The sequence below is a fragment of the Poeciliopsis prolifica genome, unplaced genomic scaffold (assembly GCF_027474105.1).
Source record: "Poeciliopsis prolifica strain line A6 unplaced genomic scaffold, Auburn_PproV2 SCAFFOLD001, whole genome shotgun sequence".
NCBI classification, from domain to species: domain Eukaryota; kingdom Metazoa; phylum Chordata; class Actinopteri; order Cyprinodontiformes; family Poeciliidae; genus Poeciliopsis; species Poeciliopsis prolifica.
The window spans coordinates 2,988,937-3,003,598 of NW_026562376.1; the positions used below are offsets into that span (position 1 = coordinate 2,988,937).

Genomic DNA, 14,662 nt, shown 5'->3' on the forward strand with positions numbered 1-14,662 from the left:
AAAAATAAAATAAAGTTTCTTGCAGGATTTAGGATTTACAAATATAAACTCTGCCAGAAACAATTTTATTAAAATTTTGATGTGATGGTACAAAACATTTCCTGATTTACAGCTTTTCTTTTTTAGGCAATGGAACCAACATAGATCATCATCAAATTTGCATACAAATCCTCTACAGTAACTGTGACCTTTGTTTTGTTACTGAAAATGGAATTGACTGAATGGGATCAGAACTTGGAAGCAGATGTTTCCCTAATTCTACACTATGATTGGGAATTAAGATCAAAACACAAAAAGTAATTTCTAATTTGGTTTCAGCACCAAAAAATAAATATAATAAAAAATATTACTTGAGATGCATCGATCAAGTTCTGCATGGCTAATACAGATTTTCTTCTAGGTCTGACCTGCCAATTGTTTGTGTTTTTCTTCTTGCTGAAGGGCAATAACACAAAAGAAATTATACTACAAGTTCATTAATGGAAGAAATGATTTAATAATCCCAAAACTGAACCAAATGCATCTCATTTATCCAGGATCACCCAAAACTGTAGTTCTTTGCATGAATAAATGTCCCACCTTAGAGAAATTGACCCATTCCAATCTCTGACAGATGCATCTCTTCTAAAACACAATATAATGGGGCAATCAGCGTAAGCAGACAAGGAATGGAAGACTGATCTGTACTTCCTCTTCAAAATTGCTACAATTTTTCAGCAACTTAAAGCAAATTCGGTGGGAAAGTTCATGACAATTGACTCCAGGCTCCAAATCAATTTACAAACCAAAGTCGTCGTTATTTGAAGAGGAAATACAGTGCAGAGCAACGCAGGGCGGGGCTCTCAGTCACACCACTACCATCGCCACTTACAGGCCTTCATCTTACTCTGCTGAAAGGTAGGAGGGTTCAGGACTGGTGTGCTCATCTTCCTGGTGCCGAAGGGATCCGTGCTGACTGACGGCATTCCCAGACTGGAACCCATGCTGGAGCCGATGCTGGAGCTGATGCTGGAGCTGATGGCTGAACAAAGCATAAACTTCAATCACAGAAAGCTTAACCAACATAACTTCCGCTTAACCGTGGCTTTACTATGACACCTTGGATCCATGTTGGTTTAATGTAACTATTCATTAAAGATGCACTTTTATAAGTTTTTTTTAGCATATTTGTTAAAACTGTCACTATGTATAAACAGGAAAACTGTTTATACATTGGTGGCCATGTTAACCAGCCTGAGCATTCATTACAGGCTCTGCTGTACGCAGGCATGATTTACAGTATTAAGACCCTCCCCCTGGCTCTGATTGGTTGTTTCTGCAGTTAGAACTGGGAGAATGTGGAGGAGCTCAATTTTTTTTCAGATTATCAAGTAATAAATATGCTGTCATAACAACGTGATAGTCTCAACTTGGCCTGTCGTAACAAATTTTCCTAGATGATAAATTGTCCCAGGAGTTATTGCGATAATCATGTTTTCAGGCTATTCTCAAGTAATATAATGGTAATAGCATAATAATGCAAGAACACATCTTCAAAGATTAATAAACTTTAAATTATAATGAACATTTAACACTGGAACTGGAAGACATTAATATCCAAAATAAAACAAATAAAATGACTCTGTAAACAATTATTAAATAAAATGGCTAATTGAGACCAAGTGATCAGACTGATTGCTTTTGTCATCCAGTTTCTGGTAGAAAGAGAGAATAGAGAAAAACAATAAATCATTGATTTCATTTTAACTTAAGTGATTGATTTATTGCTTATTGCAGCAGGCCTAGTTTTAACAAATATCTAAAAATCTTTTTTTTTAAGTTACATACTGCAGCTTTAAACTGATTTGTTAAACTTACAGTGACAGTGTTGTGTTAGACTGTCTGATCAGAAATATGAATGTTTTTGTGTTTGAAGGAAAACCAAAAGGGATAAGTACCAGAGTCCATACCAGGAAGCTGGGAACTGATACTGCTATGAACCCCAAAAGGTGTGGTTGGGTTCGGGTTTGGAAGAGGAGGGAAGGCCTTTGAGGGGGATAGAGGGTTACTGAGAGCCGAGCTCAGTGAGGTGGCGAAGCACTGCATGCTCTGAGTGTGGGAGGTGGCAGTGCTGCCCAGACTCAAGGCGCTTATTCCAGTCAGAGTGTCCATCTGGAGAACAGAAGGTGGAAAAGACTGAACTGGAGCTAAGCACAGCAGATCTACAACAATACAAAATGTTTTCTGTCAAAGTACCGTTTGTTTGTCACATGCCGATACCTGTACAGGTGAGATGGCATCCAGGCTGCTGGTGCTTGGGGCGCGCCCCTTCGGCATCACTCCTGGTGGAGGCTGCCGAGCTTTATTCATTACATTGCTACGGTTGGCAACCATGGTGAGGATCGTCTCCGACAATTCCTGGGACACACTCCTGAGGGCGAATAATGAAAATTAAATATACCCGTTGACACATCACTGGTCAAGTAAGAACAGCAGAATAAACATTCATGAAAATGCGACAGAAGTTAATCACACATTTTACAATCAAAATTAAGTTGCAAATAATACAACTTTAATTCAAAATCTAAAATCAAACTAAATTGATAGCCACAGGTTTAAGTTTTTCTGCAGGAAAGGATTTTAAAAAGGTTTTGTACCAAGTTTGCAAAATTGACTTTTTTCAGCAATGAGCAGAAAACATTTGAAAGTATCGCTGAGATTACCCATGTTTAATAAACTAATGAAAATCAGATCTGCGTGCACCAACATCTGCATCATCCACCTCTGCTGGAGGGGCAAATTTGTATCATTCTTGAACTGTGGGGCCAAACAAAATTATTAGAGTACAATATTAATCTCCCTACAAACATGTTGTAAAATAAATGTCATTTCCTTTTCCACAGCCTCTTACATTGTTTTGCTTCCCCTGACTTTACTTTTGAACACCTCAATCACAGATGATGAAAATGACTAAATCCTGCAGTAAAGGTTTCCTCACTGTTGTTGCATCCTACCCCTAGTGGAGAATGGCGCATTCACTGATCGCAAAGATTTGTTTAAGTTTCCGATAGTGCCGATTTCACCCCAAACACCAATAAAACATCAAGAGTCTTAACAACAAACAATGCTTCTCCTCACCCTGCACATGACTGCAAACAGGCAAGCATGGTGGCTAAAGTCTCTGGGGGCAGCTGGGCACTTTTGGGCTGGTCCTTGTCAGGAGCCAGACCTCCCATGATGGACGGGCAGCGTCTCTTCAGAAACGTAACACATGCCTGGATGAATGGTTCCTATGATGGGGAAGAAACAAACAAAAAAACATTTTAGGATTTAAATTACTTAATATTTATCAAAATCTCCATTAAAAGTATTTGCATATATTTTTGAGACTTACTCCATGCTCCCGGATTTTGTCAGTCAGCCATTTATCAAGTTTGAGGTATTCACGGCGAGAGGCGAGTGCAGCGAGGTCAATGACAAAGGCAAACGGAGTAGCATTCAGCAGCATCGATAGAGACTGAAAAGAGAAACGGATTTAGTCATTTGGAACTACAAAGTTTAAAACTTTACTCAGCAATGGCAGAAAATATGTTTTTGCCATAAAGATGAATCCATTTTTTAGAAAATGAGTAAAAGATTAAACAGTATAAATAAACCTTCAAGTCCTGGGCCACATCCAGGATGCGAGACAGCTTGGCCTGGTCATACTGCTCCCCTCTCATGTACCACTCAGCCATCGAATGCATAATCAGCTGACGAATGGAAGGAGACTGACCCTGTGGATGAGAGAACGCCAAAATAACAGGTCTCTTTGAGTCAGGGATAAAGACATACACAAAAAAAAACATGTCAAACAATAAAAGGCAAATTCTGGTTAATCAGCTAAAATTAGAAAAGGACCAACCTGTCCATGCCAGGCGTAGTGCAGGATAATGGCAGAGTTGGGGTGGTTGCCAAGAAAGATGGGCATGAGGGTGGAAATGAGCTCATGGCGCAACGTGTGCCAGGAGGTGGAGATCTGCAGTAGAGCCAACACCAACATGTCCGGGCAGTGCTTGATGGGGAAGCTGAAGAGCTGCTTCACCTGTTCGTATTGCCCAAGCTCAGAGAGTCTGAGGAGACTCTCCACCAAGTCCAGACTTTTCCTGCAGGACATCACAGAAACTTTTTGAAAGAAATCAACAGAAAACTGTTTGATATTTTCAGAGGGATTAACATTTGAAGCAGTGGTGACCAAGCTTTTTGCCAAAACCAGCTAATGTAAACTACAGGTGGCCACAGAATTCATTAAATTAAAAAAAATGAGTGTGATTTTTCTTTTTTGTTTGATCTGCTCCCCATCGTTTAAAAATCAAATCTGTCAACACTGCACAAACACAATATCTCACCAAGTATATTTGTCTAGATTTTGAGTAAATATCTTTGTATTCTTGAAGTAAGAAAAGTAACTAATAAGTAACTTTCCAGCAATACATAGGAGCTTGTTTTAAGTCAATAAATCCTTAACATTGATGGAAAAGTATTACTTCCACTGGTATATTATTTCACTTAAAAAATGGAAAAAATGTCTTAAGTAATCCACCAATAGAACTAGTACTTTTTCATCAACATTAAGGATTTATTGACTTAATACAAGTTCCTATTTTGCCAAAAAGTTACTTGTGAGTTAGTTTCACCTTCCTTACGGTGTACAAAGACAGATAAAAGTGCTAAGTACTTCATGCTTTTGCAATAATTCACTAAAGATCCAAAACATAAAAAGACCTTCAGAAAGTTGCTTTACAAAAACCAAATTCTACATTTTCCAGATTTTTGGGGGAATAGTTTTCTGTTATGTTGGTCAAATTTTTACCATTATCTGACTTGTGGTTAGAGGCAGAAAAATCATTTTTTAAGGGTCACTCTATGGACACCCCTGCTTTAAAGAGTTACTCAAACCTTCTGTCTGTAGTCAGAGTAATGCCTTGTAAATGTAACACATTTATATTATAGCTTTTAAATGCAGCAGTCAGACTTCAGCTTTTCTACCATGTAGCAATCTCCCTGTTGTCATCCTCAGGTGGGGCTTTAAGGAGGTCAATGACCACAGTGTGACACGGATAGTCAGCAAAGCAGAACACTTCTGGGTTCATCAGAGAGTACTGAATAAACGACAGCTGGAAAAAAGAAACTCACACTTAGGAACAAAATACTATGTCAAATCTAGATCCCATGTTTGTCCAACACCACTTACCTGTCCCTCTGCGTGTTTCCATGAGCGGTAAATGAGATCAACAGGGAAGACCTCCATCCCCAGGCCCCGCTGGATCCCATACACCACGATCTGCAGACCCTTGCTGTCCCGGATCAGAAATCCGGAGTGGTCCAGTTCATACGTCACCTCTTTGAAGTTCAGGTTGGGATTCTAAGACAGTCATGAAACAAAAAACAAACAAGAAGCATTTAACACAGTTACTATTCTACTATGAAACAGAACTGCAGCTGAACAAGCCTCTTGGTAGAGTTGTAATTGCAATGAAAATACCAATTATGGTTCAGTAAGTTTTCTAGGATTTTTTTTAACTTTACCCTGACTCCACTCCACTCTCTGCGCTTTAGGTTCAGTAACTATGAAAATGCCCAAATTTGCTGATAGCATCACACCTGCAGAGCTCTCAGAAATAATATCAAGTGACTGTAGTTAATAGAATGTTTACACAGAGTAATTCCATTATTATTTCCAAATTCCGTAACTTGCTATAAGAAAACACAAAAACATCTCGATACTTCTGACAACCAATCAAACATAAAAAACAAGGTTTATTTTCACAATCAAATGCTTTCCTTACCACTTCTTTGACAATGTCAATGAGAACCTCAACATTCCACGTATGTGCCTGTGAGCCATCGTTCTTGTCCTTACCATCACTCCAAATTCCACTTCCTGGAGCAGAAATGGACTGTGGGGGGAAAATCATACATTATAGCAATGTAATAATGTGTAAACTTAATAAAAAAGCAAAACTGGAGCTGCATTTATATTTAAAAATTATATTTAAAACTTCCAGTGTATGTAAAGCATGTTGCATCAAACCTATGTTGTGAAATTAAATTAGGCGAGATACAGGCGCCTTACCTGAAGTGGGATGCCATCAGACAGGCCGGAGTGCGTCTGGGCCATCATTCCCAGAACCCTGGCCACCTGGCTGGCTGTCACCTCTCTCACCCCATACTGGAGGATTATGTTTCTGCAATCATCAAGACTGAGACAGAAGGACACCAACCATGTCAGGGGTGAATGTTCAGACAACTCTGGAACTAATAATTCACAGCAGCTCATTTCACACTGAACAAAGAGAACAGAACTCAGAAAAAAAGATCAGACTGTTCAAACTGCAATCATCAAATTGCAATTTGCAACAAATTTTTGCAGCAGTTCATTTTTCTATAATCAAAATTTTTTGTTTTTTGTAACTTTGTGAATAGAGTTACTCTACCTTCTGTATTGGTTGTTGAGATCATTTATTTTTATGCTTTTTAACTTTTCAGTTTCAGAGACCCAGGTTTTTTTTTAATTGCATTCATTTTGAATTCCAATTAAATTCACTGTAAAAATACAAAATCTGACCAAGTATGTATATCCAATTTCTAGTATAAATATCTCAGTACACTTAAAACTATACCAAAAAAAACTTGCATATAACTTTTTAGCAAAAAAATGTGATCTTGTTTTAAGTCAACAGTTCCTTAATATTGTTAAAAATATTACCAATTGCATTGGCAGATTATTTCACTTATAACATGGGAGAAATGTCTTGTTATAAAGTGGAAGAATCTGCTAATGGAGCTAGTAATTTTCATTAATAATAAGCAATTGCTTACTTAAAAAAACTTCTATATCTTACTGAAAAGTCACCTCAAAGTTAGTGCTTTTGAAATAAGACAAAACTAACATATTTGCACTAAAAACTGGTCCAAAAATGCTTTGTGAAATTTTGTGTCTTTGTGGTGAAGAGCAAAAACTCTAGAATTAGCTTACTGAACTCACCTGGCACAAAAGCTGTAACCAACTTCCCGAATGAAGTCTGCGAGAGAACTCTCCATGATGGTCTTAGCTAACTCCCCAGAGTCTGGTAAGATCCTGTCCATGGGAATGTCCCGTTTTTCAGGGTACAGCAGTGGTGCGAGCACCACAGGACAGCGCTCTTGGGGAAAATCTGGCAGACACAGAAATATGTTCATTAGTTCAAACTGAGACATTGAAAATTCATCATCAGACAGATGGATGGCACGTTTTTTTCTTTTAATACCTCGGCAAAGTGTCTTAAGGAAGGCGTCAATCTGCTCCTGTCCTACCCCACTGGCTCCCTTCTGTCCGAACAGTAGATGGGAGAGAAGCAGGTGCAACACCTCTATGGGAATGTCTTGGAAGCCACCTTCCTGATTTCCTCCGAGATCTGCGTCAACGTATGACCGCAGAAGGTCGGGAAGTTTCTGCTTGATGAACTGTGCAGCTGAAACAATAACAAAAATGTCACAGTTAAATTTAATATTTGATGGAGAAACATGAGAAAGCAGTAAAAAAAAAAACAAATTTTAAACTGAAAATATTTTATATTGAAACATGCAAGACTCTGCTACAACACTTACCAAATCCCCGAAGATCTGTGTTGCTGGAGTTAAGCAGAGCAAGGCCAAAAATTACCTGGAAAGTAGAAAAATAAGTCACATAAAGATGGTTCTGACATGTTTGATCACTTTTTAGCTAAAAAGAACACAAAGGTTTTCAGTTAAAATCAAACAAAGATACGTTAGCACACATATCTCTAAACAAAGTATAGTGAAGATCCTCCTCACCTCTTGAACCTTGCTGAGTTTAAGTACTTTACTCAGTTGAGTAAACAGGTGGGTGGATGGCTTCAAACTCTGAAAGATAAATTAAGGAGAACTATTTGATCAAACTTAAATTTTTGAGTGTTGCACACATTAAACGTACAAAAATTAAAATACATCACCCCAGTTCTGTTGCATACCAGTTAAATAGACCTGAATTCTACTTCAATTTAGAATAATTTAAAGTCTCAGAAAAAGTCTAAGCATTTCTTCAAAGCAAAAACAGAAAATTACAGTTGAACTCTAAAACTAAACTAAATGACAAGACCACTGGCTGCCAATCCAGAATCAAAAGTACAGTGGAAGCTCTGGGCATTAACTGAGCCCATTAACATTTTATAACACTGCTTACCTTCTGATAGTGTAGGGGATTGTCGATGGCGTAGCAGAGAGTAGAGATAAAGTTTGGCTTTGATATCAGCGACACACACTCCTGAATCAGAAACTGTGTCTGGTAGTGAGAAAAGACAAAGAGCAGAAATGCATCAGCAGAAGAAACAAACCAAGACTTCAAAATTTTATACAAAAGAAAGAAAAACTTGCTGTGGCAATTGGACATGAAAAGAAAGAAACTGCTCTCAACTTAAGGGGTCAATTTCCGTTTCTGTTTGTTACAGCTTCACTTATACAGACAGGGCTCTAGAATGCGACCAATTAGGTCACAAATGTGACCTCATTTCTCAATAGGGCAACTAAAAAATATCTGCGGCCGGTGTAAACGCTCAATCGAGGAAAAAGTCTTAGACTCTGAAAGCCTCCTTGTGGTTCAACAACATACACATATTAGGGCTATAAACCAATCAGGAAGAGAGATGGGCGGGACCTGGAACCATCAACCTCATAGGAGGTGGTAGGTTAAAGGGCAACTGATCTCTTTGTATTCCACTGCTGATAATTATGGCAATATATTTGTGCACACAGTGAGACTGTTGTTAGCGTAGATATCTATGCAAACAAAGAATTCATAGTGTGTGTTTAAATCTCACTATGCAACTCTCCACATTTACAAATGAGCAAAGTGCATGTGAACATCACTGCAGTTCTGATACACTTTACATTGAAACACTGAAAAATCTTAATGGATCTATAAAAATACCACATGCCATCAGATTAGTAGTTCAATGTTGCACACTATTTTGCAAAGGAAGAATTTCCCTTCACTGAGTTCGAGTCCAAAATAATTTTTCATTAGAAAAATAGTTTGGACTTTGTAAAACGTTCAGTTTAACACATTTGTTAGATATTCAGCCTTTACATTTTTTTCCATATTTCATTCCATTTTTCTTTTTCATAAATGATGTCTTTAAGGGTGCTGTGGGTTAAGCACAACCTACATATGGCCTCGATGCGGCCGTTGCAGGTTTGATTCCAGGCCTGGTGACCTTTGCCACATGTCTTCCCCTTCTCTCATTACCCACTTTCCTGTCAATTCACTATCAAATAAAGCCCACTAGAGCCAATAAAACTTTTTTAAAAATATATGTTTTTAAGTTTAAATTTCGGCTCTATTCAGAACGTTTCTTCTCTTGTGCAAATAAGCGTCAATAAAAGTACTTTATGTTAGCAATATTGTTAATCATTTTCAAGTCAAAATTGTGTTCATGGATAGAAATTTAAAGAGAAAAAAAACTTGTTAAACTGTGATTTTAAATATGACGCAATCAAACTCTTGAGTGCACCTAAAAAAAGCAATTTGGCACACTAGTGTAACAAATCAGTCTAGGTTAGTTAAAGTCGGAAGCTTTGAAATATTTCAAAATGCCATAAAAAGTTGCCCCAAAATAGCACAAGCTGGAGATAAATGTGATTATTCAAAGATTACCTGGTGAAAGTCCTTGCCACTGCTTTTACCATCGCCACTGAAATCCACATGGGAGAAGAGACAGCGTAGTAAATGCCTGTCTGCCTCAGGACCGTGACGATTTACAATCTGGAATCACACACAGTGGAGACAACTTCTTTCACACAATCCATGCAAATAAAGATTTTACAAGCACTTCAATAAGCAATCCATATTACAAAGACTGTTTTCTTCTCAAATGCGAGTCTAAAGTTTATTTGCAACATGTCCTTACAAGTATCAATATTAGAAAGACATAAAAACAAAGAATTGTTCTTGGAAAACGAATAGCCAACTTCTGATGGGGTAAAGTCAGCAGACTAAATCATTTATTGATGGGAAAACATCAAAAGCAGCATTTAAGCTGTAAGAGGGACTGCACGAAAATGATCAGTCACTCCCAAGAATCTAAACAAAAAGGCTGAGTGATGTGTATTCATTTTAAATGAATACACATTTTGAAGAATCCAAAAGTTTTTCTAATTTTTTTTGGCACAATCTAGTTGCACTAATCAGACTCATCACTGCACACCGAACTCAAAACTCTGCAGGTGGTTTTTAACTTAACTGGTGTTTGAATGACAGCCAAACATTATAGAACAGATGTCAACAAGTTGGTTACATCAAATACATAACTGATAGTGTTTACTCAAATCTCAATGAGGATGAAACACACAAGAGGCACACCTGATGTTTATAAGAATTATTCATTTCAGTGACTGAACACAACTATGAACATTTGAATTAAATGTCAGATTTTCTGTACATTTTGACAATTTACATTGATTTACAAGCAGATCCGGGAATCTAATACAGACTGAATGCAGTGGATGTTGCTCCTACTTACATGCTGTATTTCTTGCTGGCTGGCTCTGTAGTTTTTCTTCGTTAAATTGTCCACCAGATAGCTGATTTGAGACAAAGCCAGCGAGAGCGAGTCAAGATTCATTGCTGGTTGGGGCGGAAGCAGGCAGCCGAGCACGGCGCAAAATCACCATTATTCCCCTTTAGTCACTTCAGTGATAGGTTACTTCTGCTCCCCCCCCCCAAAAGGTGCGACAAATGTTGTCTTCCAAATGTGTGCTCCGATCAGTGGCTCCCAGTGCTAGCAGGTAGAATCCTTCAGTTTAAAACCATGGACAGCATCTGTAACAGAAGAACAGTTTTTCTAAGTCATTTGGAAACAGATTTTTTCTGTATCAGCAATATTTTTATGTGAGCAAATACTGTTAAGACAAAAACTATATATTAATCAAGAAATACAATAAATGTTCTGGGATTACATTTAATTATGTTCTATTTATGTTAAACCCATTTTTTATTTACAGTGGTGGTCAGTTATGTGTATTTACACTGTGCTGTCCAAAAATATAAATAAAAAATAAAGATATTTACATAAATTATGTCTGCTGAGGCAGAATGTTGATACAATCTTGAGAGCAAATCGCCACCCACCAGAGTTGAGAATACGATTTAGAAACAGGAAAACCAGCCAATGATAGTATCACTCATAGATTGCAGTTATGGTCTAAAATAAACTGTTACTCCAAATTATATGAATAGGAATAACTACAATAGATTTTAAGTTAACTGCACCAATCCCAACTCCCAAGTGTATGGGGAGGAAAGAAAAGAGTTCCAGTCACACAAATAAAATCTGCAGTTTTCTACCATAAGACTGTAACAAATGATTACATTATAGTGACAACACCTAATAACTTAATTAGGGTCATTTCACACTTTATGGACAGATGTAACTTTGAATAAAAGTTAAACATATTTAGCTGATGCAGACTGGCATGTTGACTAGCAATGGTCAAGAAGAAATGTATGCGATTATTTCACAAAAGCTACCAGTTAGATTAACTCAAAATTAATCCTCAGATTAATACTGTAATAAATGAGCTTTTTAAATCAATAACACCAGTATAATCTATCCCACAGCGACACTGACATAAAAACAGGAGATGCAATATGTCTGCTTCTTTCAAATTTAAAAACAGCAACTGATACAAATTTCTTAAGTTTAACTGTAACATGTATAGTGTAAATAAATTATAACCTTACAGGTGTAAATAGAAAGCTGAAAGTGAAATTCTGTGCTCAATTTTATATTTTCCCAAAAGTGAACAAATGATTGTATATGAAAGTAAATATTATGCTATTATACATGAGTTGCTAGATTTACTACATCGCACAAAGACTCAAAGAAATATTAACTGTATTCCAGTTTAAACCATAATATGCCTCTAGTTTAAATAAGATCAAACTCCATAATTTTATAATACACCATAAATTTTTCAAAAAAAGATAGTAAAAGTAAAAAAATACACATCAAAGGGCAGAAATGACCAGCAGCTTAAAATATATCATTTTACAGTTTATAAAAATAAAAACTTAAGACACCAGTTGGACACATATCTCTAATTACGTTTATGGAAGCAGGGTATTTCATAGGCATTTCTGTGTTTTTGACACTATTCTATAGCTTTAAATCAAATGAATTGATAACAGGCGATAAGAATAAATGTTTCTCTGGTCACAAATTGTGTTTTTAAATGTGGAATTAGCCAAGAGGGTCATATTGAAAGTAGTGTAAATGCCATAAAAATAGACTGAATTGACTCCGTTTTTCCAGACAGAATAACTTCACTGATCACTCATTTCCAGTTCAAATTGGACCAGTCTATATGGTTTATTTTACAGCTCACTAATTCAAAGGTCGTACATATCCGCTAAGAAAACTTACAAAACAAAATAATGCCACATTTAGTGTCGCCCTTTCTCTTTCCACGCATTCAAGCGAAGAGATACAAAAATAACAGAAGTCGCTCTCCGGACAAAGAACGTGCTAATGAAAGTTAGCAAATCTAAGAAGCTAACAAAAATGAAATTAATAAAGCAGAGCGTTCAAAGCAGCCCCGAAGCGTCCACCAGTGTTAGTAACATGAAATTAATTCACTAATTTTGGAAAACCTTGAACTCTTCAGCGATCACATTCAGCAACTACTGAGAAAACCTAGGTGTGTAGATCGGCTAACACCACCATGACGCTGGTAAACACCGTTAAGAACCAAGTTCCCATTTTTGATAGATTTAAAGCCAATAAATGATAAATCCCTGTCCAATAATCCATGACTTAGGAAAAATGTTTTATATTTACGTTTCAACTTAGGAACGAGCAAAGGAAATGTTTCCAATTTTCCTAAGCTAAAGATGACCAAATTAGCATTTACGAGAAGCTAACGTTAGCAGCACGAGCATGTTTCATATAAATGTGAACGGAAAAAAATATTTACATTTTAATGGTTTTAAATCAGTCAGCTACATTATGAGTTTTAAGGATTCTCACAGTCACTTTTAATGTTTAGTTTGAACATTGGACATTAGTTTTACGAGATATAGTTCGCCAACGGTAGCATTAGCCTTCTTAGCTTTCCTTCCTCGGCTCCAACTAATCTCTGAATATGCTAACGTAGCTACAAACGTTGATTTCTTAAACCAGTCTGTAAACCTTCATTCAGCCAAACGTGACGGTGGCTTTCGGATACCAACAACAAAACACAAAGTGGTTATCATATTTACATCAACGATAAACATTTCTACCAGAAGAGTGAGCTACTTTTTACCTAAAGAAAATGACAGCTGTTTTCAGGAATTAGACTCCCCCTCCCTCATGCTGGTGTAAAACGGACATCCCCTACTTAAATCTCTGTTTTTTCTTTGAATGTAATTCTGTCGATTGTTGTTAGTTAAATACATTCTCAGTCTCACCGTGCTTCCAGTAAAGTAATTCAGATCGTCATTCCTTCTAGTTTCCCCACAACAAACTTGATGAAATGGAAGGGTTGCAGCGCCTCCAGTTTAGTTTGATTTTCAAAATAAAATGGCGTCTGTCACCGCTCGGCGCGCTCACGCTGCCAGGCGGAGACGTGCACGAGTTACCCGCTGAGGACACCTGAAACAAATAATATAAATATTTAACACAACCGCAGAAACCTGGGTATTTAGCGTTATTTTTTTATTTATTCTAAACTGTTTTTCATTGGTAAAAACACATAAAGATAGCTACAAAGTTGGCCTTTTATCACCTGAAAAACATATCCAGAATTAAAGACAATTTAATAACAATATTTTGAGAAACTCTTCCATTCGTTTATCATTAGTCGATTTGATATCTGCAGCAGTATCTTGACAGGGCTACCAAAAAGTTGAGAGAATAAACTTTAAACTTCTTTTGTTAGTTAGTTTATAAGTCATTGTGTGGTTTAGCACCAAAATAGTGCTGTCATTGCATCGAACTTTCAGAAAACTGCAAGGCTGCTGAAACACTGATTTCCTTTGAATTAAGGTTAAATCCCCATCTGTTTACAGCTGCCTTTGATCAATAATAATGTGAACATTGATTGATATATTTGATGTATATTTGCTTGATAAATCTGAGGATGGCATTTAACAAAATTTAATTTTCATTGCTTGTTTTTTACGTGTTTACCATATATTATTTTTATGCTGTAAAGCACTTTGAACTGCCTCGTTGCTGAAATGTGCTATACAAATAAACTTGACCTGACTTGAATACTCAATCATGTGAGAGCTTGGAACCAAAGTCTAATTCCAAATAAAGCTGATTCTGGCTAATAAATACAAAACATAGGTCCAAGATCTGTACTGCAAAGCCAATTCGAAAACCGGCAGATTTCTTGACATCATAACTTGGGTGACTCATTTTGAACAAACCTGAGACAACCATGGAGAAGGAATATCTCAGTTTTAACAAGAAGAAACTTGCCACAAAACCAGATCCAGGCTCAGTATAAGCCCTATCTGAACTAACCGTAAGCAGACAAAGCACTGAACACCCGCCATGAAAGCCTTCACACAACTCCGCCAGCCCAGAGACGTTGATCTTCTTGCCATTCAGGTGCGATTGTTTTAAAGTTTTAGAGAGACTTGGGGGATTGAAATGAA

The 14,662-nt window shown here is 37.1% G+C and overlaps 1 protein-coding gene across 8 annotated transcripts in view; it reads right to left on the bottom strand.

Moving 5' to 3' along the window:
• Nucleotides 1-13,577, bottom strand: part of cnot1 (CCR4-NOT transcription complex, subunit 1) — a 29,354-nt gene extending 15,777 nt beyond the window's left edge. For 2 of the 8 annotated variants that reach the window (XM_055050722.1, XM_055050560.1), the window contains exons 1-19: nt 13,466-13,577; nt 10,539-10,837; nt 9,674-9,781; nt 8,204-8,302; nt 7,816-7,884; nt 7,609-7,663; nt 7,269-7,472; nt 7,007-7,175; nt 6,095-6,221; nt 5,808-5,918; nt 5,213-5,383; nt 5,008-5,135; nt 3,884-4,124; nt 3,636-3,755; nt 3,374-3,496; nt 3,118-3,269; nt 2,260-2,410; nt 1,938-2,151; nt 872-1,021 (exon numbers count right to left, since the gene is read on the bottom strand). In XM_055050722.1, coding sequence (XP_054906697.1) covers nt 872-1,021; nt 1,938-2,151; nt 2,260-2,410; nt 3,118-3,269; nt 3,374-3,496; nt 3,636-3,755; nt 3,884-4,124; nt 5,008-5,135; nt 5,213-5,383; nt 5,808-5,918; nt 6,095-6,221; nt 7,007-7,175; nt 7,269-7,472; nt 7,609-7,663; nt 7,816-7,884; nt 8,204-8,302; nt 9,674-9,781; nt 10,539-10,640 — 2,494 coding nt within the window. In that variant the 5' untranslated portion in view covers nt 10,641-10,837; nt 13,466-13,577. Of the gene's footprint in view, nt 1-871; nt 1,022-1,937; nt 2,152-2,235; nt 2,411-3,117; nt 3,270-3,373; nt 3,497-3,635; nt 3,756-3,883; nt 4,125-5,007; nt 5,136-5,212; nt 5,384-5,807; nt 5,919-6,094; nt 6,222-7,006; nt 7,176-7,268; nt 7,473-7,608; nt 7,664-7,815; nt 7,885-8,203; nt 8,303-9,673; nt 9,782-10,538; nt 10,838-13,320; nt 13,396-13,465 lie in introns of those variants that run through there. The other 6 variants (XM_055050468.1, XM_055050383.1, XM_055050307.1 and 3 more) reach the window with 4 other exon arrangements.
• Between the last annotated feature and the right edge of the window lie 1,085 nt (nt 13,578-14,662).